This window comes from Tetrao urogallus (genome assembly GCF_951394365.1).
Source record: "Tetrao urogallus genome assembly, chromosome: Z".
Taxonomy (NCBI): Eukaryota; Metazoa; Chordata; class Aves; order Galliformes; family Phasianidae; genus Tetrao; species Tetrao urogallus.
In genome coordinates this window covers 52,972,786-52,997,566 of record NC_136816.1, presented here as the reverse complement: position 1 = coordinate 52,997,566, position 24,781 = coordinate 52,972,786, and the positions used below count along the sequence as shown (strand labels likewise).

Here is a 24,781-nt window from a genome sequence, read left to right as displayed (position 1 = left end):
TCTTTTCTATTATGTGAATTCTAATGATATCAAATGCTACTTATAACACATATTAATTGCATTGGCTACTCAGCAGACATTAGAAATCAGGTGTGACCTGTGCTGACTCCATGGAAATAACTTGCATGTCAATATTAAGGTAACTGTATGATGTGTATCCAGAAAACATACTATGGCTATTTTACCAGCTCAGAAATTGAGTGGTTTTTTTTTCTTAGAATAGTACAGTATGGCTATCACCTTATGGAGCATCATCATAGATAAAAATCATAGAAAACAGAGGCAGTTTACAGGAGGTAGAATGTAAGTGGTACTTTCACTATGACCATAGTATGCTTCTTCAGCAAAGCATAAAAGTACAGCATTCATTCTTTACAAATGTGCATTGTTTCCTCCAGTGCTCCATCTTGTACTTCACAAGAACATAGGTATTGCTCTTTCTACTCTATTTTCTTTCCTGACAGATCAGTTTTATACAGAACTGTATAAAATCTCTACAATTTTTTGTTTAGGCTGTGGAACTGAGATTTCCCCTGCCCAATTCCAAGTTCCATTATCTGCCTGTCAAAAGGGCAATTTTTAATGAAGTTTTGTCTTCTTTTAATTAGTCATTTCCTCAGTTAATATGCAAGAAGTGCAAAGATGTTGAACATGAGGAACCTCAAGTCAGGAGACCTGGCAGCAAGTAGTTTAACTTCTTTAGTATGTTATCTTGAAAAGTGCACATTACTCAGATGACATCCTCTGTTCATGATCGCAATTCATATGGTATCTTGAACAACCTGTTTCAGGAGGGGGCACTTTTGCAACTGAAATTTCCATTACATTTATTAAAGCTTGGAAGATTGTCATCAAAATAGTATTTAAAAAAAAAAAAAAAAAAAAAAAAAAAGATAAAATGCAGTTCATTAATTTTTATTTCTTAACCTGCTGGTAGCGCTTTTGGCAGCACTATTTGGTTAATAGTAAATACATTTCTAGGATGTATGAATACTGCAAAAGGTGACCATGATGTCCAGCTAAAGTAAAACCCTTGAACCTACAACTGCCATTGAGGACTGCCCCCTAAAAAGTCATAAATCAGGCTTTAAATATATTGATAAACTAATACAATTTTGGGGAGTGAAATATTAGTTGTTATTTAACATTTAAAGAACAATTACAGCCATTGCTAAAACCTGTTACAAGGAAAAAAGAATAAAAAATTAGATCTTCGGAAGTCAGAGAAGAACTTCAAATGAAAACTCTGAGATCTTAAAATACATTAATCCTCGTTCAGGACTCCATTAAGTACTGCTGCTGTATGTCAGTACAAACTTCCTGCAAAGTCATACCCTGCAAATAATCATTAATATGTTACTCATTAATTTTATGAAATATTAGAATGTGACTACTGGAAATTAAAAGGAAAATTAAAAATATTTTATTTGTTTCAGCTTCTCTATCCTTCAGGAAGATTTGACACTCCCTTAACAAAAATAATGCGGATGATAGGGAACTGCAGGATGAAAGGACCACTGTAGGTTGGCAGGCTTCTTTTGTAGCTTCTCTTTTTGCCATTTTGGAGACTGAATTAGGGGTAGATAGACTGCTAATTGGTCTAAGTAGTATCTTCTATTAATCTGAACTAGCTAGTGGCTCTTTCAACAAAGATGATTGCACCAGGACTTCTTCTGGTAATATCTAATGATTTAATTAATTTCAATTTTATTGATTTCTTTTTCAGTCATTTATGCCTTTGCAATCTTGACTTTGTGTCCACAGCCTAGATAAGCTGGATGGCTCACAGGTTTATAGTTGCAAGGACACCCTCTGGGGTGCCCATCCCTCCTCTCTCCCACTGCTTTATAAGCTTTCCTTTGCTTTTTCTTACCAACGCAAGAAAAGTTACTTAGAATGTTTCTTTTGGCAGGGCATGGCATCGAACACCCAGGAGGATCAGAAGCAGAGTGGCTCTGCGGAAATGGGCAATGCAAGCAAGCTACAGCAGGCAGGGCCGTGTCAGGCAGCAGACAACCGGTGTCCCATCTGCCTGGACGCCATCTGCCAAGCTGCCCATGTACCCACCTGCTTTCACTGTTTCTGCTTTAGCTGTATCTGGCAGTGGGCTGTCATCAATGCTGTGTGCCCCATCTGCAGGCAGCCTTTTGACCGCATCTTGTGCGCGATGCAAGCAGATGGTGACTACCAGCAGTACATGCTCAGCACCTTCACCCATCACCAGAGCCATGCAGCCAGGGAGAGGATGTGGAACAGATCCCTGCAGCAGCGCTACAACCTGCGCCTGCGTCACAGTGATGATCAGTCCATAGCAGGGAGTACAGAGCCTGCAGGGCCCTCTGGCATCTCTGCACCCAACACCTTCAGAGAGCCAGCCCAGCCGAATGCTGTGCAGCGCCCACCAAGCCCCGTGGATGAGCATCCCAGAAACTTCAGCATGCTGCTGCTGCGTGCTCGGCTCCTGCGTTTCCTTGAGTTGGAATAAACAGCCGTAAGCATTCCAAAGAACAACCGTCTGCAGGAAATGTTTTCTAGTTCTATCTCAGCAGTGTGCTTCTTGGAGTGTGTTATGATTTTGTTTCCTAGAATTGCTGCAGCAGAGCATGTTTTGTTCTTCTGCTCCTGCCTCCCTCTTCTAAGTGCGGGGAGAGGGCAGTCTGAGCCTTGTAATAATCAGCCAGGGAACGTGTCCTGAAGACCTGCTAATGCAGATGCTGTAAAGAGTAGCCATGCTGGTAGCCCTGTACCTGGATCCCTAGAGCTTTCTCTGAGCAGGCTGGAGGAAACCCAAAGCCTCCTAGCATACAGCTAGACAAATGCATAATGCAACAGATGAACAACTGGCTGGTATATCAAGCTCAAAGGATGTTACATCAGGATGGCAACTAGTCACTAGAGGGGGCTCCCCACTGCTACATTTTAGGTACTGCTACATTTCTCTGATGTTTTCACAAATTAATTGGATGCATGAATTGAAGACATACTGAGTAACTTTGCAGGTGGCACTGAACTGGAAGGAGCTGTTGACTCTTTAAGGATAGAGAAGTCTTTCAGAATTCTTGACGGATTGAAGGGCTAGGAAATCACCAGCCTAATGAAGTCCAACTAGAGCAAGTGCTGGATTCTGCAGCTGGGCAGTCCTGGTTGTACATAGAGACTCAGAAACAAGAGACTGCAGAGCAGCCCTGCAGAGAGGAATCTGGCAGTTCATGCTCACAAGTAGAGCATGAGCCAGCAGTGTGCCCAGGCAGCCAAAAGGGTCAGCCATACCCTGGAGTGCACCAGGCCCATCATTGCCAGTGGGTGAGGGAAGGGATTGTCATGATCTGCTGTGTGCTGTGCAGTCTCACCTCGAGGACTGTGCAATTTTGGGTGCACATTGTGATTTAACACTGGCAGTCAGATGCTGATCATTCACTCTACCCTGGTAGGATGGGGGCAGAAGAGAAAAATTGCAAGAAATCATGGGTTGAGATAAAAGCAGATTATTAGGTAAAGCAAAAGCTGTGCATGAAAGCACAACAAAACAAGGAATTAATTTGCTACTTCCCATCAGGAAGATGTTCAGGCAGTTCCAGGAAAGCAGGGCTCATTATGTGCAACAATTTTTTTGGAAGAAAAATGCCATCATTCCAAATGTCCCCCTTTCTCTTTTTGTCTAGCTCTTAATGGTGAGCAGGAGGCTACGCGGCATAGAATATGCCTTTGGCCAATTTAGGTCAGCTGTCCTGGCTGTGTCCCCTCCCAACTCCTTGTGTACACCCTACTTTTTGCTGATAGGGTGGTGCAAGAAACTGAATAGTCCTTGACTAAGTGTAAGCACTGTTCTGCATCAGCTGAAAACACTGGTCTGTTATCAGCATTATTTTTATAATAAAATAAAAGAAATCACAGAAACGTATCAGCTACTGTGAAGAAAATTAACTTTATTCCAACCAAAACCATGACAGAGCTACAATATAAGAAGGAAATAAAATATTAGAAAGCCTCCAAAAGAGAGCTATAAAGATAGTTAAAGGTCTCAAGGGCAAGATGTATGAGGAGCAAGTGAGGCCTGTGCATGTGATGAGCACAGAGCAGAGGAGCTGAGGGGAGGCCTGGTGGCGGCTGTAGCTGGGGGCTGGGGACAGGGTCCAAACCCAAGAGGGAGAGTAGTCAGGCACTTCAGCAGGCTGCCCAGCGCATGCCATGACCTCAAACTGCTGGAGTTCAAGAAACATTTGGACAGTGATGTCAGACATGGAGTTTGAATTTTGGTGGTCCTGTGTGGAGTCGGTGATGCCTGTGGGTCCTCGGTCTGTGATCCCTGGTCTGATCTCCTTGTTGGTGCTTCTTGGAACAGGAGGCTGCCCTGGACATCTCTCATTGTCCTTTCCAAGCCAGAGTTTCCTAGGATTGTCAGTCTTCTTGCCCACACTGCTTTCTCCATTATGCATCTGGACTCATCCCATTCTCTCACCTTTGGATCTTCACCAAGACATCCCAGCATGAGTATCTGAACAACACCCCTTATAATATCTGTAGACCCCCAAATGCTTTTGCCCTGTGTCTCACAAGGACTAATGCAGTCCTGGCAGCTCCCTCTGACTGAACACTGCCAGAGCTTGCCCTGAGGTGTTGGAGTCTCCATCATCATCTCCAGCCATCTGGATATGGACCTGGACAACCTTCTGTAGGTAATCCTGCTAGAGCAGGTCCAGGGGTCTCTACCAACCCCAGTCATTCAGTGATTTTGTTAAATAGTTGATGAGATTCAAGAGTAAACTGCACCCACTTCTCTACAGTAACGAAGTCCTCCATTCTAAAACTGCCTATTTATGCCAGAGAAAAAGCTAAGGGGTGAATCCTATTATTGTATATAAATAGATTATGGGAGGGAGTAAGAAAGACTGAGACAGACTCTTCTCAGTGATAATTAGTGGACAATTAGAGAAGAGGCAATGAGCAGACACCGAAATATTAGAAATTTGATAAACCATTGCTTCCTGTGGCATAAACTCCTATCTGTTATTGACAGGGAAAACCTGTCCTTTCTATATGTTTGCAGTAACAACTTAGACAGTAACATATTGATTGCTTACCCTCAAAAATAACACAAAGGGCAATGCAGTACACAGGTAAACACATAGTTTGTTATCACATATACTGGAAAGTCCATGCATCTGACTATTTGCAGTCTGAGGGCATTAGATGTCCAAAAGCTTAAATAGATGTGTTGAATTCTGTAATTTTCATCACTTGATTTTTTTTTGTTTGTTTTTATTTTTACCTTTTTTAAGATCCACAGTACTAAAAACAGTATTACATCAGTTCCTCTTGAGAGGACATGAAGATTGCTTTATACTCATAAATAATTTCATACTCCTAAAAATCTAGTTAGAGTGTAACTGTTGAATCTGGTAACTACTGTATCTGGTATGCTTTATTTTCCCTATTACATAGATTTAAATACTTCAACATTTTGATTTCCAAGACACCATTCTTGTGCAGAGGACAAGCAAATAAATAAAGGTGTCATGGCTTTATGATTTTTGTTATCAGTATTCCACATCATAACATCATGTAGTGCACAGGGAGTTAAAGAATTAATGCTCCAATTCTGTGGATTGTCAATAGTTCTGGCTATGCCTGTTTCAGAAGAGAATAACTACATATCCCAGAGAATTTTTCATTTCCATTTTCCGTTCAGAGGGGAAGATAAAACTGCTCACAGATCACCAGTGCTCATCTCTGCAGCATGTGTTCCCTAGCTGTCTCACCTTTAGCATTTGAGTAAGGCCTTCGGTTTTTGAACAGTCACTCTCATTTTATTTGATTTATTAGCTTCAATTCCAATTATATTGTATTGTATTGTGTTATCTTGTATTCCAATATCATATTTAGTAAATTAACTTTTCTCCTCAGATCGCTGCCACTGTTCTGTTTTTAGACCCATCTCCCTACACTTTTCCATTTTTCCTCTTCCCCCTTCCTCAGTCCGTGGGTCCGTGGGTCCCCCCTGCCCCATTAGTCATGGAACTGGGCCAAACTGGGCTGTAAACCATTGACAATAAATAAAAAAATTAGGATTAGCCTACAAGGTATTGAGATGCGAGCAAGTTACGAGGACACATCTAAGAAACATCTCAAATGCCAAAAACGATAACAGAATGTGACTAACTTTATTTTTAAACAATTAAGGAGGCACGGGTCAAGACTCTGAGTGTTACTGTTTGTGGATGATTCACTTCCTTTGAATTTAGAAAAAACACGTAACATATTTCCTCCTCATACCATGGAGTTTTTGATTAATGTGTCCAGATAAAACTGGACATGTAATGTAAGAAAGAAAAAGAGAAAATGCATGGTTCTTTGGAAAAAAGTACAATAGAATGCACACATCTTTGACACCAAGTTCATCACATGATCACAGGATCACCAAGGTTGGAAAAGACCTCTAAGACCATCCAGGCTAGCTGTGTATCTATCAGCAGTAGTCCCCACTAAATGTCCCTCAGTATAACACTGAGTATAATATAACCACTTCTTGAAAACCATCAGGTTGATGACCCCACCACCTCCCTGGGCAGCCTCTCCCAGCATCTGACCATTCTTCTGGAGAAGTATTTCCTAATGTCCAACCTGAATCTCCCCTGGTGCAACTTGAGGCCATTCCCTCTAGTCCTATCACTAGTTTCATAGGAGAAGAGGCTGACCTCTACCTCATTACAACCTCCCTTCAGGCAGTTGTAGAGAGCAAACAACTGAGATGCAACAGCTTTCTGGAGGAGGCTGTGAGTTTGTCCATGGTATTGTCACACTGATCATCTGCTGACTGCAGCAACTGCATGCTTAGCCTTCTGCCCATTTGTCTTCCAAAACACTACATTTTCTAGCCATCATGATCATTTTTAATGTAGACAGTCAGAGTGTTGCTGGGACAGCCTCTGTGAGGAGAGGCTGTAGCTGCTCCAGGCTGGTCCCAGATGGCTCCAGTGGCTCCACTGCAGGGCACAGCACAACTGAGCCAGTCAGGGCAACCAGCAGTGCTGCTGTCAAAGCAAGCTGAAGAATGAGTGAAGAACGACAGTGTGAGGAAAACATGACAGAAGCAGTTTTGCAGACTGCAGTGTCAGTGCAGGAGGTGCTCCAGGTGTGGAGCAGGAGTTCCCTGCAGCCCAGGAGAGGCCCATGGAGAAACAGCCTGTCCCCCTGCAGCCCACGGGCATCATGAGGAACAGATCTGCACATGCAGCTGTGGAGGAGCCCATGGTGCAGCAGCCTGAAGGAGGCTGCAGCCCATGGAGAGCCCCCACAGGAGCAACCCCAGACTGGAGTTGCAGCCCATGGGGAGCAATCCACCTGAGGGCAACATCACAATCAAAGGGTTTACCCACGCTGCAAGTATATACATAAAACCATTCTGGGAGTGGAGCCAACTGATGGTGAACAAAGTAAAAAATTGTCTTCCTTGCAGAGTTTAAAGTCAGCAAATGAAGTGAAGGTTGAGTCTGTAGAGAGTCTGATAGAAAAAGTTTGTGTGATGAGATGTCTCTGAGTAAGGCTCAATTCTGGGTAGAAAGCAAGTAATTTTTGTGTCACAGAGGCATTAGAGGTCACCTGACATCACCACCTAGAACAGCCAGTAGCTGTTGCTAACTTCTGTTTTTCACCTAGGACAGCCAACAGATGATATTTTCTATTCTCTCAGACCAATTTTCACTTTCCCCAGACAGTTTTCCTGTTCTTCTACTGAGAGTCAATAGCTCGCACACTATTTCCTCCTTTCCCAGGCTGCTCCACCTTTTGACTGTGTTTTACTTCTCTAGATAACAAATAGCTTCTTGGGTTAGTGCTTACTGAGAGTATCTCATGATGTCTCAGGTTCCCAGGTGCCCAGCTGCACTTCAGAGATGCCAGCTGTGCCTTCCAAGGACGCTTCAGGTTCACAAGGCTGGTTTTCAAGGCAGGCTCCCAGGCTAGCAGTTCCTGGGCTGGCAGACATCTTCTGCCAGTGTCTCAGCAGACATTTTCTGTCAGTATTTTTCCTGTTACCAATAGATTGTTCTTATAGCTGCTCCCATCAGGCAGGGCAGAAGTCTGAGAAATAACAAACAGCAAGGATAGATTGTTAGGAACTGACTGCATCCCCTCTTTTCCCATCTGCTTTGTGCTCCTCTGGGTAATATCTGGGAGTGAAGCTGATCCTTAGAAAAAGGAGGGGAGGGATGTATTTTAGTTTTCTGTCTTTGTTTCTCTAGTCTATTTTTATTTGGCAGTAAACTGAATTAATGTACCCCAAGTCAAGTCTCTTTTGGCCATGGTGTAAGTGATCCCTCTCTCTATTTTGATGCATTAACTTTTTAAATTTCACACTGGTTGAGTGTGAATCTGCTAGAGAAGGTCAGCCCACAACATATATCTACAGAGACTAATTTTTAAAAAAAGCTCATATCCGTTTTCAGCTGAAAAAAAGAAAAACGAACTTCTTTTTTTTAATCAATCACAAGTTATTGTAGACTCATAACTATCATAAAGCATATTTAACCTCAAGAAATTCAAGGCGATGGTGAAAAATCAACCATATTACTGTATTGGAAGTAAACAAACAAACAAACAAACAAACAAAACAACCATTTTCACCTGTTTCATTAGAACTCTTTCAGAGAGGTGGGCTGGGTTGGTGAGAGGAAAATCTGTTTTTTAGAGAAGCAGTTTACTCAGCTTCAGAATCCCATAGTCTGAAATGGTTTAACACCTGAGGTCACAGCACCTTTTCGGGTATACATTGCAAGTCTTAGGATGTTGTGCAGAGTCTCAGCAGCAATGCTTTGTCCCTTGCTAACCTGCCACAAGGCTGTGCCACAGGACTGGGAACTGGGGTGGGGATGTACAGACTGCTGCACTGACTGCCCTATCCAGCTTACGAGCTGTTTGTGTGATCAACAGAAGGCAAAGAAGAGTAGTGAAAGAACAGGATGAGGTGCTTGGCATCAGCAGAAGAGAGGAAGTTATTTTTTTCTTGGACTCTTAGAAATATGAGGCCAGCGGTGACTGGTTGGTGTTGAAACAAGACAGTGGGTACTGACATGGGGCCATTACAGAGCTTCTTCAGATCATTAGAAGAGCAGAATCGTGAGCATACACTGATAAGGCACAGGGAACAAATGAAATATGGAAAAAAAAGGGAACAGAGATACAGGAGAGCAGTAACATTGCCCAATCTATATTCTATATTTCACAGATCATGAAAGGAAAATCCTGACACCTTCACATAAATCATAAACACAAAAAGAACTATGCCAAACAATGCCAGTAGAGTTTAAATGTAAAACCAATTATTTGTGGGTTAGGAAATTGCAAAAATGAGTTTACATTTGTAATTTCAATTCGCAGTGGGAGCATGCATTATGTTGAAACAATATATCCTTTTGTCTCTCCAAACAGAAATACTGTAACACCAATCCTAACTGTTGTTATTCCCAAAATCTTAAGTCTCCCAGGAGGTGGATAGCATCATCCACCTCCAACTTTAAAAAAGCCCCTAAACTAGAATTACAAATGGAGTACAGTGGGGAGGAGTGAGGTTCCCTTAAACAGCATTCAGCAAGTACACCTATAAAATCATTCTCTCTCCCACTTTATTTCTCTTTCTCTTTTTACACTTAAGACCTGCTTCTATGGATTGTCTATAGCTCTGTAGCTTTGTAGTGTAAGCCTATTTTTTGTTTGTTCGTTTGTTTTCCAGGAAGGTAAAGGCTGTTCCTCCATGAAATGCATATTTTTCAAGTAAAGGAGTAGACCGTGCTTCTTAGACAGAAGTTTTCCTTCATTGCAGATCTCTCTTTACAGTAGAGCTACCCCATTCATTGAATGAGGTGGGAATTCTGTGCAAGAAAGTATATAGCAAGGGGAAGTCATATCAGCCTCTTCTTCCAGATAACTAGCAATATGACAAGAAGGAATGGCCTCAAGATGAGATGGGTGGTTCAGGTTGAACATTTGGAAGAATTTCTTCTCAGAAAGAGTGGTCAGGAATTGGTGGAATTCCCAGCTGCTCAGGGAAGTGGTGGAGTCACCATACCTGGAGGTGTTTAGGAAGATGTAGTACCCAGGGACATGGTTTAGTGGGCAGTGCTGGTGGTAGTTGGACTGAATGATCTTGGAGGTCTTTTTCAACCTTAATAATTCTATGATTCTATGATTCAGTGTTCATAGTCATGTGATAACTTAATCATAATGTATATGCACAAGAAGAAGATGAGGCATTTCTGTGCATCCTCAATTCTGGAATTTCTGACCCTTAAGAGCCTTCCAGCACAATCTCTAAATGTTCTTACAAAATGTTCTTACCTGATCCAGGTCTATAAATATCTAATGTGTGGGGGGCAGAATGGCGAGGCCAGACTGTTTTCAGTGGTGAGTGGAGACAGGACAAGGGGAAACGGCCGGAAACTGCAGCACAGGAAGTTCCGCACAAATGTGTGCAAGAACTTCTTTACAGTGAGGTGACGGAGCACTGGAACAGGCTGCCCAGGGAGGTGGTGGAGTCTCCTTCTCTGGAGATGTTCAAGACCTGCCTGGATGCCGACCTGTGCGACCTGCTGTAGGGAACCTGCTTTGGCAGGGGGGTTGGTCTCGATGATCTGTGGAGGTCCCTTCCAACCCCTACAATTCTGTGATTCTGTGATTCTGTGAATTCTGTGAAAATTTGAACTGTATAAGACAAATCCCATCCTTTGGCATCATACACACCCACATGAGTCACCAGCAGAATCAAGTTACTTTATTACTTGACTGTTCAGAACAAGTGGTAGAGTTCACAGCTGTCTGTTGTTATACAGTCAGCACCGGGCAAGGGTGAAAATACAGACTGAGCCCATGGGTTTTTCTGCTGTGTTCTGACAATAGAGAGATGGCATGCTTGGTTCTTAATGTACTGTACCTGGAGGAAACACCTGCTCTGCTAAGCACATCTCTCATGCTCTTTCAGTGATCAGATCCGAGCAGTTCTGCCTGCTCCGTAACACCCCATTTCACCCTCTCTTTTGACTCATCTGTATTTTTGACTGGAACTTTCCAATTTCTTCCTCACTCAGTACTTTCCAGTCTGAAGCCCTTCTTCCTCCCTCCACCATAGATTCTCCCCATATTTATTTTTCACTCAGTTTGTCTTCTTGGTACTTTTCCAAGCCTGTATCATCAGATTCTTCATCTGACTGTAACTTGATCCTTGATTCACTGGATCCCACTCAGTCACTTGTCACTTCACTCTCTGGTCATTAGCCATGGTCTCCATTTAAACTTCTGTTTTCCTGTAATGTCATGTGCCATTCTGCCTTTTTGTGAAACTGATCTTAATCTCAAAGTCATCTTCTCTTTCAAGTGTGAGCTACACAATCAGCAATCTCTAGAGATTTGTAGATAAATTTCCCAAGTGTGTTTGAAGAGTCATACTAATCAAGTTCAGTATGGTGGATATTGGAAACAACTGGCAGAGGAATGGAAAAAGACTAAAATTTGGGGGGAAAAACACCTGGACAACTTTTGAAACATTCCCGGACTTACCATTTCCTGAATCACTGCATGAAAATGTTAGTGCTTCTCAAAAGAAGCCTGGGCAAAACGTTCTCCCATGGACAAGATAATGGATGTGTAGGATTTCATTCTCAGCGGCTGTCCAAGTCTGGGTGCATGAAAACTGGTTGGAAATAGTTGAAAGTATCCAATGTCTTTATGTAAAGATTCCTTATGGGAATATAATTTTATCCAAATACAATTCTCAAAGTCTCAGAAAAATTCATCTCTAAGAAGAAATTCTCAGGCAGAAAAATTAAGCTTTTTTTTTTTTTTTCTTCCCCCCACCCATATTCACAGAGAGATTCCATTGTTAAAACATCTAGAAGATTTTTTTTTTTTTTAAAGTGGAAGAGGAGAACTGCAGAAATCATAAGCTAATTACTCTAATACAATCTCATAGTAAATGAGCATTTTATATACTACAAGCTTTCAAGCTGTGAAATCGTCTTAAAAATATCAAGCTATTTTTGCAAAGAGAAAGAAATAGGAAGAACAGATACAGAGATCATGGATGAAATTTGGAATTTGTTAGGAACTCAACTAGAAATGATGTTAGTCTGGTTTGGCAGGACTTTGATATTTTTCTCTAACAAGAGGAAAAGAGCCATATGATTGATATGACTTCATGAAAACAGAGATCATATTGTTGTTAATGTAAATATGATTGAGAAACATTTTTTATATGTATGTAGTTTCTCAAATGTGACCCACAGAGCAGTAGAAAAGAAGACTCCATGTGTGCAAGTAGTTCGTCAGGAAAGGGATGTTGTTTGAGAGGTTTGAGATCCACAGTGCCATTACTGCAGCACTTCAAAACTCATAAGTAAGAAATGTTTGTTTGTTTTAAAGTATTCTCAGTCTCTTTAGCTGAACTTGAAACAAACAAACAAACAAACAAAAACCCCCAAAACTTAAAGTGTTGCAAAGCAAGTTCAGTAATGTATCTAGGTAAATATGGAATAAATAGAAATGACATGCCAAAATAATCAGTATTCTAGCACAAGCTGTGCTTTCTCCGTGGTCAGAAAAATATGTTAAGGAACTGCAGCCACTGATAACCCTGACTAAGAAATGAAAGCATTACTCAGAGCTCAATATCTTAAAAAAATTTCTGTAGGGGCGTAGAGCCAAAGAACTGTGTAGGAGATGTGTGATCTATTTCTGGTGATAAGACAATTAGATGTTGGAAGTGGGTGCCGGAAAACCAGCACTCCCTGGCAGCAGGACTGAGAAATACTGGACCATAAGGCATCTCAGGGAATTATGTCATACAGTTGCTTTCAAAAACAAATCTAGTCCTAGTTTCAGTGTACTGCATTTCCTTGAATACAAGGGAGCACTTCGTTTTTTTCTAAGTGGATTCTAAGAGGAAAAATGGTGAATATAATTTTTTCCAGAATCTCTCCAGGCCACTTGATATGACAGTGAAGATTTTTCTGGGCTGATGGAAATACAGACAGAAAGCTTGAGCTCAGGGAAGAAGATACCATCTACAGTATTCCCATCTCTTCTCTACTTCATTTATAAATTAAAGACAGATTCTGTAAGGGAATATGATGGAGAAGTGATCCCACACACAGACAGAAGCATGTGTGTGGGGAAAGAGATTTATGATTAGACAGGAGAAAGCAGGGCAAGGACAAGGCATGGAAGTGTAGGAGGAAGGAAGAGATACAGCACCACGGCAATTTTTCAGAAGGTGAGGACAGTGTGAGGTGCTTGCTCCCTCTTTCTCCAAGGGAATGAACACCCTGACTTCCTTAGGAATTTTGGAATGCACAAACTCTGGGTATTAAACCAAACAGCAGCTGATGTAAGTGAGCAGCAGTGGTACCCAAGCCCAGATGCTTGGACCTGGTGGTGACTGCAGGCTACGAACTAATGGAGGATGTCTCTGTCCCTGCAGCCACTATCACCTCTCCCACCTAGAGTCAGGGAAGGCTTGCTCCTGTGGTTTTCTCTCCACTCTCCAGTCATTGCTTCTTTTGTTTTTGTACGTTGGAAGGCTAGTCATCAAGCCACCTGTTTTTTGAAAATAAAGATCCTTTGGATTGCCATAAGTTATTAGGAGAAAGTTTATGCCTTTTTATTCCTTTGCCCTTCAACAGAACTTTTGTTCCTTTATTTGCATTGACAACACCCAAAATATTTGGAGCACAACACTATGTTCTTTCATGTTTTGGTTTGATAGACCAAACAAGCCAATCTTTTTTTTTCTTTTTTTTTTTTAATTCTCAAATAACTGCTCTCAAGTTCCCTAAATATCTTTAGCAACTGTCTGGTTTTGGTACAGCTGTAGTACCTTTTCTTGAAAGTGCTGACTAGAACCTAGAGGAGATTGCATACCAAATCTGTCAAATGGGATTTCCATGTACAAGCATGTCTGCCCTTTCCACAAGAATGATAGCTCATAACCAATATGTGACTTACTAATGCAGATATGATTTTGTATGGAGAATACAGAGGTACTAAGAAGGGTTAGTCAAAATGCAGACCCACTGTGGGGCTTCTTGCTTTTCCAGCTCTGTTCTGCTGCTGTTTCAAAACTTTGGCCATGCCAGTGGCCATGCTGGTACTCAGCAGGCTTGAGCTTCAGATGGCACAGCCATCTGCTTTTTTCCTGCTATAGGTATCACACCAGGGGGTTCAACACAAAACTGCTCTCAGAGATACTGGTGCTGCTGCCAGGTTTACAAGCGTTGCCCCAGCTGGTCAGTTAGGGCAGTGGTGTCAGAAGAGGTTTGGCAGCTTGGCTGCTGCCTATGAATACACATGCCAGGAATATGCTGCTTCATGGCAGGCAAACAGCAGCCTCTCTCCCACACCATACTGTGCTTTGCTCTGCCTGAAGCATCCATCTCTTGTTTCATGGTGCACTTCTTACAGAGAGTTACAGCCACTGATCTGCGGACGGTTTCCATCAGGCAGAGTGTTCTACAGCTCAAGGCTGCTGTCTGAGAGCAGGGAGGAAGGCAGGGAGGGAGGAAGGGAGGCGGGAAGGGAAGGGGAAGGGGAAGGGGAAGGGGAAGGGGAAGGGGAAGGGGAAGGGGAAGGGAAGGGGAAGGGGAAGGGGGAAGGGGAAGGGGAAGGGGAAGGGGAAGGGGAAGGGGAAGGGCAGGAGAGGAGAGGAGAGGAGAGGAGAGGAGAGGAGAGGAGAGGAGAGGAGAGGAGAGGAGAGGAGAGGAGGGGAGGGAGGGAGGGAGGGAGGGGAGGGGAGGGGAGGGGAGGGGAGGGAGGGGAGGGGAGGGGAGGGGAGGGGAGGGAGGGAGAGGAGAGAGGGGAGAGGAGAGGAGAGGAGAGGAGAGGAGAGGAGAGGAGAGGAGAGGAGAGGAGAGGAGAGGAGAGGAGAGGAGAGGAGAGGAGAGGAGAGGAGAGGAGAGGAGGGGAGGGAGGGAGGGAGGGGAGGGAGGGGAGGGAGGGGAGGGGAGGGGAGGAGGGGAGGGGAGGGGAGGGGAGGGGAGGGGAGGGGAGGGGAACGAGAGGGGGGGAGGGAGGGTTAAAAAAAGAAAGATTAAGTAGGAGATTGCTTTGGAGAGATAATTTCCTTGTCTCTGTATCTCTGTTACCCTACTCAGGATCTTATCTGTCCCTATACTTTTACGTTATTACTTACAGAGGAGTATGAAATATATCGGACATTTCACCAGTCAATGAAGACATTCTTGATATCCACTCCACAGCTGTTCTGGAGATAGCAATTTTTCTTTGCCCCTGGATCTTCTCACACCTCTGCTTCTTGAGTGCACTAAGAATTCTTCCCCCAGGGCTCTGTGTCAGTTTGGTTTCTTTTATATTTTTTCTTTTATATTCAGCCTTAGTGAATTCTGTTTTTGCACCCATGCAGTTGGGAAAACATAATACTTCATGCAAGCCAAATATGCGAACAAGTTGAAAGGCAGAGACAGATGGAGCCATCTCTGTGATATCTAAACAAAACACTTTGGACATAATGAAATACTAAAGCATTTTCATTAGTGTGTAAGCTTTAGCTGAAAGAACAAAACTGACGCAACACTTACTTGTCTATGGATTTAGAGCCTTCATTCCTTTGCTCTTGACCCGCTGTTACTGCATGTAAAATGTCATGAAAGCCCTTTAGAAGCTAATCAATCTAGACTCCTTGCTACTTGACATCAGGGAATATATTTATAAGCTGCATGCTGCTTACATTTGTCTAGACTGAATTATTTTGATCACAGTCTATTTCACTCTCATCACCGCTGTAAGGTGGCAGAAAGAGCTGGTGTGGATCTTGTCTTTTTCCGGATAACAATTGAGGCTGCCAACAGCTATTTAATGCCAGAAGTTAGTAGATCTAGCTTGATTTTCAGTGGAACATACATTGAATTCCATGTACCTCAGAGTGAGCACACAAAACCAAAACAGAAAATGATAATAGCCATCCAGAAAGACAAAGCAGATTAATCACAGCAACAGTGTGACACAGGACAGTGACACTGAGTCTCTGCAGCTGCCCTAGTGCTGAGGCCTCACTGCGCTGAGTTACTGTAAGAAATGTAAAACTAAGGAAACTGCTGTTTTCTCCTTGTGATGCTATATGCCTCAAAGGGAAAAAGCTGTGGGTACAAATGATTCATGCAAAGTTTATTGTGCTTAGTTTTTGTTTGTTTGTTTGTTTTGTTTTTTGTTTTTTGGAGGTTTCCCTTGCTATTTAACTTGCTTGCTTCGTTTCCATTCATGCCATGGCTATAATTTTTATAGGTCAGATGCTGAGGCTAGGATCAGTAACACACACAAATGTATGAACTACAGCCACTTGTGGAAGTGCCTGCCTTCACCCAGGGAGGTAGGATAGGTCCTCTCTTCCATTCCAGCCTCTTTCTGGGAGACCTCAGTCTCTGTGATAAGAACCCTCTGTTGAGGAGCAGGTGCGAACCCACTGTTGCTTTGCTGTGTTTCACAGTACCATGCCCAATTCGTTGGTAAAACCTGGATCTTCTGCCATTTCTGCAGAGGGGCTGATGTCTGCACCTCACTGGTATCTTCCAGTATATTCATTGTAGTTTAATAGGCTTGGGGTGGCTACCACTTTTCTTGGACAGGGAAAACTGTCTGCGGAAGAGCAGAGGCCAGGACGTGTCCCACCCCGCAGCACTGCTGCCCTGCCTACCAGCGGCTACACTTGATACAGACAGGCGGGTGCCCATCGGCGGGACGCGGAGTATCGGGGCTGCTCTGCTGAGTGAGGTGCAGCGGGACACGTTACCCGCTGCACGGCACCGCAGAGAGACGCGGACAAAAGGAGCGCTGTGGGCGCGCTCGCGGTGCCGGCTCCGTTCCGCCTGCACAGCCGTGCCGGCAGCCGTCTTTTGGTGATATCGGAATGCCCGTGCGGTTCCCTCGCGGGTCGGGGTCGGGGGTCAGGCCGTTCGCGGAACGCCCTCAGTAATCGGCCCCGCGAGCGGGATGCCATAGCCGCCGCCCCGGACCCGGGCCGCCTCCGCCGCCCCGTGGGCGAGCGCGGCGTTGCCGCGGAGACGGCGCCGCGGGGGCGGGCGGGTGCCGCCGGCGCCCCGGGGAGGTGCACGGAGGCGGCCGCACCGCGCCGTGCCCAACACCCTCGCCCGCCGCCCCCCCCGTCGCCATTCCCTATTATAGAAGCGCTTCCGGCGGCGCGGGCCGCTCTGACATCATCCCCCGCACCCGGTGACGTCAGCGCCGGGAGCAGTGCGTGACGTCGGTGCGTAGGGGAGCGCGGTGACGTGCGCTACTTAAAGCTCCCCGGGCGGAGGATGGAGGCAGAGCGAGCGGGTGCTGCCGCGAGCAGCGGCTACCGGGCTGCGGGCGCTGTAGGGCCCCGGCCGGATCCGTTCCCGCTCCTACCCTTGTTCCCGTTCCGGCTCCTCTCCCGGCCCGGGGGCGGTGGGACGGCTGCGGGCTGCGCCTGCGCCTGCCCACCGCGAGAGCAGGCGGCGGCAGAGGTGTGAGGTGGAGGCGGGCGGCCGCAGGCAGCGGCTGTCAGCAGCCGGCAGCAGCCGGCAGCAGCCGGGCAGCAGCCGGGCACCGCCTGACGCGGCGCTCACTCCCCCCGCCCGCTCCCTCCCTCGCTCCCTCCTTCCCTCCCTCCCTCCTTCCTTCCCCCTATCCTCCCGCCCGACCGCCGGGTCTGAGCCCGCGGCCCCCACCGCGGAGCAAGCGCGACCCGGCGGCGGCCGCCCCTCCCGCCCCCCGCCCGTTGGCAGCGCCCGGCCCGCCGCGCCCCAGAGCGATGCCCGCTCGCTCGCCGCAGAAGAAGGCGTGACGGCCAGGCGCGAACCCGCCGCGGGAAGGAGGAGCGGCGCCCCGCGTCTCCGCAGCCGGGGGCAGGCGGGCGGATCGCGGCGCCCCGGTGCTCGCCACCAGCCGCCGGGAGCCCGATGCTTGTGCCGCGGCTCGCTCTGCCGCTTCGGGGAGATGCACGGCTGCCCGCCGCGCTGCTAGTGGGAGCGGCGGCGCGGAGCCCTGCGCGTACCGCCCGCCCCGTCCCGCTCCGCCTCTGAGGCGCGCCGAGCGCTCGGTGACCGCGCACCGCCCGGCGAGAAGCGCCGCAGCCGCCGCCAGCCCCGCGCGGAAAAAGGCGAGCGCCTTCCGCCCGCCCTCCCGCCCGCGGTTGGGGACACGTCCGCACGCCGAGTCGCCGCCGCACACCCGGTCGGGAGCCGGAGCTGCTGCCTGCGGACGCCCGGCGGGGCTGGCGGCCATGCGAGCCCGGCCCGCGGGGGGCGCTCCGTAGGGCGCGGGTGGTCCTGCTCGGTTCGGCTCGGCCACTGCCAGCCGGCGGCGCGACCCCCGGGCCTGCGCGGAGAGGCGCGGGCAGCCCAGCGCAGCGTACCCACCGCCGCCACGGGGCTGCGGAGCTGCCGGCGCGGCGAGGCGCGGCGCGGCGAGGAGCGCCCCGGGGACGCGGCCCGCGCGGCACCGCCGGTGCCCGGCGCCGCCGGCCGCCATGGGGTAAGCACCTCGCGGGGCCGCCGGGCTGCGGCGGGGCGGGGTGGGGTGGGGTGGGGGCGGGCGGAGAGGACAGCGGGTGCCGCTGCCATCGGCGCCGAGCGAGGCTGCGGAGCGCTGTGCGGGACTCTGTCCGCCGTAGCGCGCCGAGTGCCGGATCTGTCCCTGTTCGGCGCTGGCGGGCGATGTGGTGGGGAGGCTGCAGCGCGGCCGGGGCTCGTTGTAGCTCTCCTGGAGTCTTCTGGGGATATCGAGCGTGTAAGGTGCCCACATGTGAGGAAGGCTCTCAAGAGACCTGCTTCACAGCGCGTCCCCCAAATACGTGGGGAAATCCACCCGAAATTTTAAGCAGATGGGAAGGAATAAATTCTTTGAGACAAAACTAGCTGCATCTAATCTAGGAGACATAAGAGTGGCATAGATACCTGTGGAAACTTTCCACGTTTGCAGTCTCGCATTTGTACAGAGAAATGATGAAATAATGCTTGCTTGCGGTGCTTGCCTGCTAACCTCTGGATGGAGTGGAAGCTCGTCCATGTTCCAAAGCAGCAGAAGCACGACGTGATTTGGGTGACTGCAAGGAGGCAGGCTTTTAATGCATCAGTAGGACACTGCTTTCCAGAGACTGCTGTATAGCTCAGGATTTAGGAGTTACAACTCGAGTCGTTTGTTTTTTGGTCATTCAGGAATTTGGATGTGAAATTAGCGTAGTGCAGTAACGTGGAGCTGCAGGTACATCGCTCCTCCAGCTGTCAAAGGCACATGGAACTCTCCAATGTACGAACCTAACTGTGGTGGTGGTGGCAGCTGTTTCCCATCACACCGAGTCAGCGGGGAACGTTCACCGTGCAAGATGTAAAAAGGAACGTCTCGTTAGTCTTTAGCTTTAATTTTCCACTTAAAAAAAAGTCCGTGCAGAATAAACCCAAACTTGCAGCCATCTGCATCTTCAGGGAAGTGGTCATATGTTTTGAAAGCCTGGCAAAAGGCTGAATGGTAGTACACCGTTTGGGGGCTTTGTCCTTAAAGCTGCTGAACAGGCATAGAATTTTTCATGTTTTAAAATTCGAATAATGGAAAAGCACATTTATTTAAATCCAGTATTATTTGCAGATATGTTGTTTAGGTGTAGCTTACTGCAAATACTGGGAACTGTTGAGTAATAAGCATTGTTGTGCTGTTTTTCCTCTAACAGAGCTTTCTGAAAACAAATATTTGATTTAAAAAAAAAAAGATTAAAAGCTCCCTCCATTTAATAAACTCAGTATTTATAATTTAATGGGTTTATTTATAATAAACCCAGACTGCTGCTGGTGTGTGAGTGCTGCAGTTTCTTAATGAGCAAACTGATATCTGTAGAGAGTGGTGAAAAGAGTGAATACTGAAAAACTATACAAAAATATTTGGAGAAATTATGCAAAGATATTTTTGTGATGACTTCAGGGTGATATCTTAGCACTGAGGTCAAGACAGCAAAAGTTGTTGGCATGTGTTTTGAGGACCCTTCAGATGATACACATTGAGGTATGGCAACAGTGTTCCTTTGCAGACTCACTTTTAACAAGATGGAGATAACTAGAAATCTGAGTGTGTTATTGATGCTCCCCCTGCCATGCAAGTTTGGAGGAGTACATCTAAGCCTGTACCAAGCCTGTAGACCTGCAGTTATGTGTTGGGCATTTGCTGATGTTCAGAGTCTTCTTTCAAACGCTGTTTTGAATTAGCATCTAAATGCAGTTCCCTATGGATTTTGGGCTATTTTGAGACCAACATGTACTAGAATCTTAACACTGCAGTTATCAAAATAGTCTTCTGATACTCTGCTAAGGTCTTAAAATCGAGCCCTTTAGAAGCAAGTTGGGAAATGGCTGATAATCATGCATCCGTGCATGTGAGGACTCTTCAAAAGTAATGCCTCCTATTTTATTATGTTGAATCACAGGATCAAGGGCACATGTCAGTGGTATGACAGTAAAGCTTGAACCTTCCCACCAATATCCCATTCCATGTTGTTGCTGTGTGATAGATGGCAGCATGAGGGGCATCCTGACAAAATGCCATCTGACATGGAAGTGTGAATGAAGTGAAGGTGTGGCACTGAATTCTTCCATCCACTTCTATCCAATTCTTCCAAAGATAGCATCCGCTGACATTCACAGGTGCTTGCTGGAAGTTTGTGGAGAGCAACCTTTGGATGTGAGTAGAGCGAGGCAGTGAGTGGTGTGTTTCGGCAGTAGGGACGTGAAAGACAAGCCACGCTAGGGACACCCCTGCACAGATGTCAGACCACGAAATGAAGAGCATCTTGATCTGCTGCTCTGTGCAAGTTGGCTAAAGTAGCAAAGATATACTCTATCAAATAGAGTTATTGTGCTCTTTCTATCTGTTGAGGTTTCCATGGGAATAAGTAGAATGCATTACTTTTTGATCAACCTTTGTATATTTGGTAGTTAATGGATGTTGCTGTCATGGCATGAGTTTGTATGGTGAATCTGTAGTGTCTGGATGGTGGAGAGTTTACTTTTATCTATGGTCTGGGCAAAGAGAAATTGGAACCGGGGAGAAATAATTACTTAGCTAACCAGCAGTGCCTTTCTTAGTTTTATGTGTTATTATGAAGAATTCCCTGTTCTGATAGAATAATTCACCCTGCATTGCTAGTTGAGCACCATCTGACAAATGAAGTAGCTGTTTGGTAAATATCTAGCTGTAGGTTGCTGGTCTCTGAAGCTGTTCTGCAGTGAAATACTTGAAGCTGCAGTGAGAACCTTGAAGCTTCAGAGCAGCTTATAGGGTGTAGCTATTCTTCTTGGTTCTTTGCCTCTGAAGTCTGTGTGTGTCTGTTTACTCACAGGAGAAGGTAAATGAATCAAGCCCCAGGGGCAGTACACATGTGCTCTAGTTCCTCTACCTGCCACTCATTCCTCTTTTAATTTGTCCTTCCTTTTGCATAAGAAGTTTTGAGCAGTAGTCACTGTCAGTGCAGGCCTTTCTCTCAGATTGTCCCCACTGGATGACTGTTCTTCAATAAGAAAACCTTAACTTTTACATAAATCAGAACTCAGTATGTTCTGTGCTAGTTCATAATGTCTCTTTTCTATTGCCAATACAAAAGTATTGAGCAATAAAAAAAAAATGATAGTACTGTACAGTTGGTCATCTTCGAGCTGAGGTTTGGTTATTTTAAAAATTCCAAAGAAGTAGATCATAAGTAAACATACTAAGAATGTGTATTGGTAGCCCAGATTAATGTGTACATAGCTGAGTTAAATTTTATTTTGAAAGCTGCAAATTATTACCTTATTTTACTGGTTATTGGTACTGCCTTTACTTGAGCTGGTGGCGGGGGAATTAGAGCTTGATGCTCGTGGGCTGTGATGCCATCATTACTGAGTCTTAGTGGATACAGTTCATGCTAGAAGCAGTATGGAAGCCACAAAGCCATGGATTCTACCAAAATCAAGAATCTGATGTTCTGTAAAACCTAGTCTCTTGGATTAATTCCTAGTTTATCAATGTGTAGTTTCTCTGTAACAATTTTTCTTCATGGTCTTTTGTTCTGCGGACAAGTATCCAACTTCATTTTACTAGCTTTTCACTCATCCTGAATGGCAAGGAATTACAAGGTAGAAGTTTCTTTAGATCTTCTTGTTGCTGTCATGTCACATTAATCAAGGTGTCTTTATAAAGACTTCAGCTTCTCTTCACTTTGGACTATATTTAGTATGTTATCTTCCCAGAGATGGTTGTGGTATGTGTCAGTTTGAGATGGCAGAATTACAATACTGGAGTTCTTAAGCTGGCTAGAGAGTATTGTGGAAGATGAATATTTTAAGATGTACTTATTAACATTATCGTTGCCTGGAAATAAGTATTTCATTTTAGTTCTTGTCAGTCAGTGGAAAATGGCAGTTGCTGGTTGGTCTGTTCTTGGTTCCCCCCCTTGTTGAAGCATAGAGGGTTGGTCAGATGCATGTCTTCAAGGCATTCAAGGTATAGGGTCTGAATCTGATGGGAGTATTCTACAGCTGATTGTTCTACGCTCAAGCTTGTAATAACTCCTACGAAACCAGGTTGGAGCTTTAGAATCTAAAATTATATGAAAACCTACACAGCTTGAGCATATGAAATAGACAAATACTGCTGTGGAAACTGGCTTTTGTTTGCTACCTGGTGACTTCTTGCTTGTTCAGGTGTTTCGTAGTGAATTCTTGACCTTAAACTTTTTGTTTTTCTTTCTTTAGCAATACAGCAATACAATGCTGTTAGGAACCAGAAACTTTGTTAGCGACTGGATTTGACCTCACTTAAGTTCTTTGACCTTTTTCATTCTCACACAGATCAATGAAGCTCCCAAAGCTTCCTCTTAGCAACAGTTCCTTCAGCAGTACTCCTGACACAGAAATACTGCAGATAAGAGGGCGAAAAGGTGCAGCTCCTTCTTGGTAGTTTGGTGTTACTGTGATTCATGGCCATTTTGCTATCTCAAGTGTAAAACACGATGCTTCTTGTGGGAAAGCAGTGGCAGCAAGTAATTTATGCTGTCTTCTGTAACACTGTGTAGGGTGTAACAGAAACATACTCACGTATTGTGATTGTCCTTTAAAAAAAATTAGTAAGGTATAAATACCTGGACAGATGGATATGTAAATCAGCATTGAATGGTTAATAAACCCTTCTGTCAGACAGTAATGCACAGAGACCTCAGTCCTGCCTAAATTATCTTCTGTCACAGTAGTTTTATGGCTATAAAATAAGCATGAGAAGACTAAAACAGCTTTTCTGAATGGGCAATACGTAAACAAGTGTCCTGACTGCCATGGGGGATATCTTCATGCTAATCAGTGAAGGGATTCGTAATACCTTATGGCTGCATTTGATCTGCTCCAATATTGCCATGCATTGTAAGGAGAGTATAGACCAGCTCGTGAGTGAAGTCCTAGTTCTGCTGAAAAACATGTAAATCTTTCTAATTCATTGTGTTGAGATTATTTTTACTCACAGTAACTGTAGGCAAACATCAGATGAATGCTTTGTGTGTGTCTTTGTGATATCTCTCTCTCAAAGAGCTCCCACCCTGCTACTACTACCATCACCTTGCAGGACACTTAACTGTGTGACAGGCCTCTCCTTGAGGAAATTTCTGGTCTTGAAACCAGAGCGAATGTAACGGACCAGTATACTGTAACAGGCTGTCACTTCTGATTAGGGGAGGCAATGACACCTAACTGGCATTAGACCATTTCTGTTTGCTAATTGATAAAATAAGTGGAAGTCAGTGCCTTTATGGAAATTCTGTTGGAAAACTTTACTTTTCAGGATTATCTCTAAAGACTGTAACTAGATGTGTCACACACAGCCTTCTGAATCTATGCCTTTGTGCTAGTATGCTACAAGGAGAAGATGTTATCTAGTGATGCAACTCTGACTTACTACTAGGTTTTCAGTAGTAAAGGTGCCTGGGGCATAGTTTTAGTTGAGTCTATGTTTTTCCATTTTTTTCCAAGATGAGTGCCCATCTAAACCGTGCAAATGTCATGTGCATATTAGAAGCTTAGCATTTCCACACTTAGATATCTTTAATTTTGAAGTTGTTAAGCCTGAAGTGTCAAGGGCTGTTCACTTTTCTAGATCAGGAGCTCTTTTATTTAAGAGGCAAGGGAGTGAGTGTGCTGTAGACGTACCCAGTGACCCTGGGACCTGACATGGAGCTCTCACCACTGTAGGCATATACTTACAGATATTCTTACAGTATGCCTGTGTCTTCACAGTGCCTGTTGTATCTGAAGCAACCCTTCATGTGGCTGTAGTCATACTAACAAGGAAGAGTAATAGTGAGCACTGAAACGAATCATTGCGTATTACTTAAGAGAACTTTGTACATTTTCCTTTGGATGCTATTTTAGGCTGAAATGTATATTTAAAGGCATTTCTTATGAAAAAACCATCTGTAGGTTCTGCAAGCATGGTTTTTATTTCAGTGTTTCATGCTTCTCTCCCTGCAAAGCTTTTTGAAACGTGTCTGGTCTTAAATAAGGTGCTATGGGTGTGGAGGAATTGCACCACTAAATGTCAGTTTTCAGATCTACCTGTGAATATAGGTTTCTTTTCCTGATTCTGTTTTGAGTATCTTAGTTTTTATTTTTCCTGAGGCTCAGCAGTTCAGGATCCACCAAAATTAATATGTTCAAGACAGAGGTAAGATGTGAAAGAATGCTAGAGGAAGCTGTGATTTTTATCCCATTTGGGTCTTGCATTACTGGGTACTGTTGCA

General features: G+C 45.1%; 1 protein-coding gene across 1 annotated transcript; it reads left to right on the top strand.

Annotated features, from left to right (window-relative positions):
• Positions 1-1,915: 1,915 nt before the first annotated feature.
• Positions 1,916-2,485, top strand: LOC306957503 (uncharacterized protein; the record flags this gene model as incomplete). The annotated part of the gene is made up of 1 exon (XM_079548963.1): positions 1,916-2,485. The coding sequence occupies one exon, from the start codon at positions 1,916-1,918 to the stop codon at positions 2,483-2,485; it is 570 nt and encodes a 189-aa protein (XP_079405089.1).
• Positions 2,486-24,781: the final 22,296 nt, after the last annotated feature.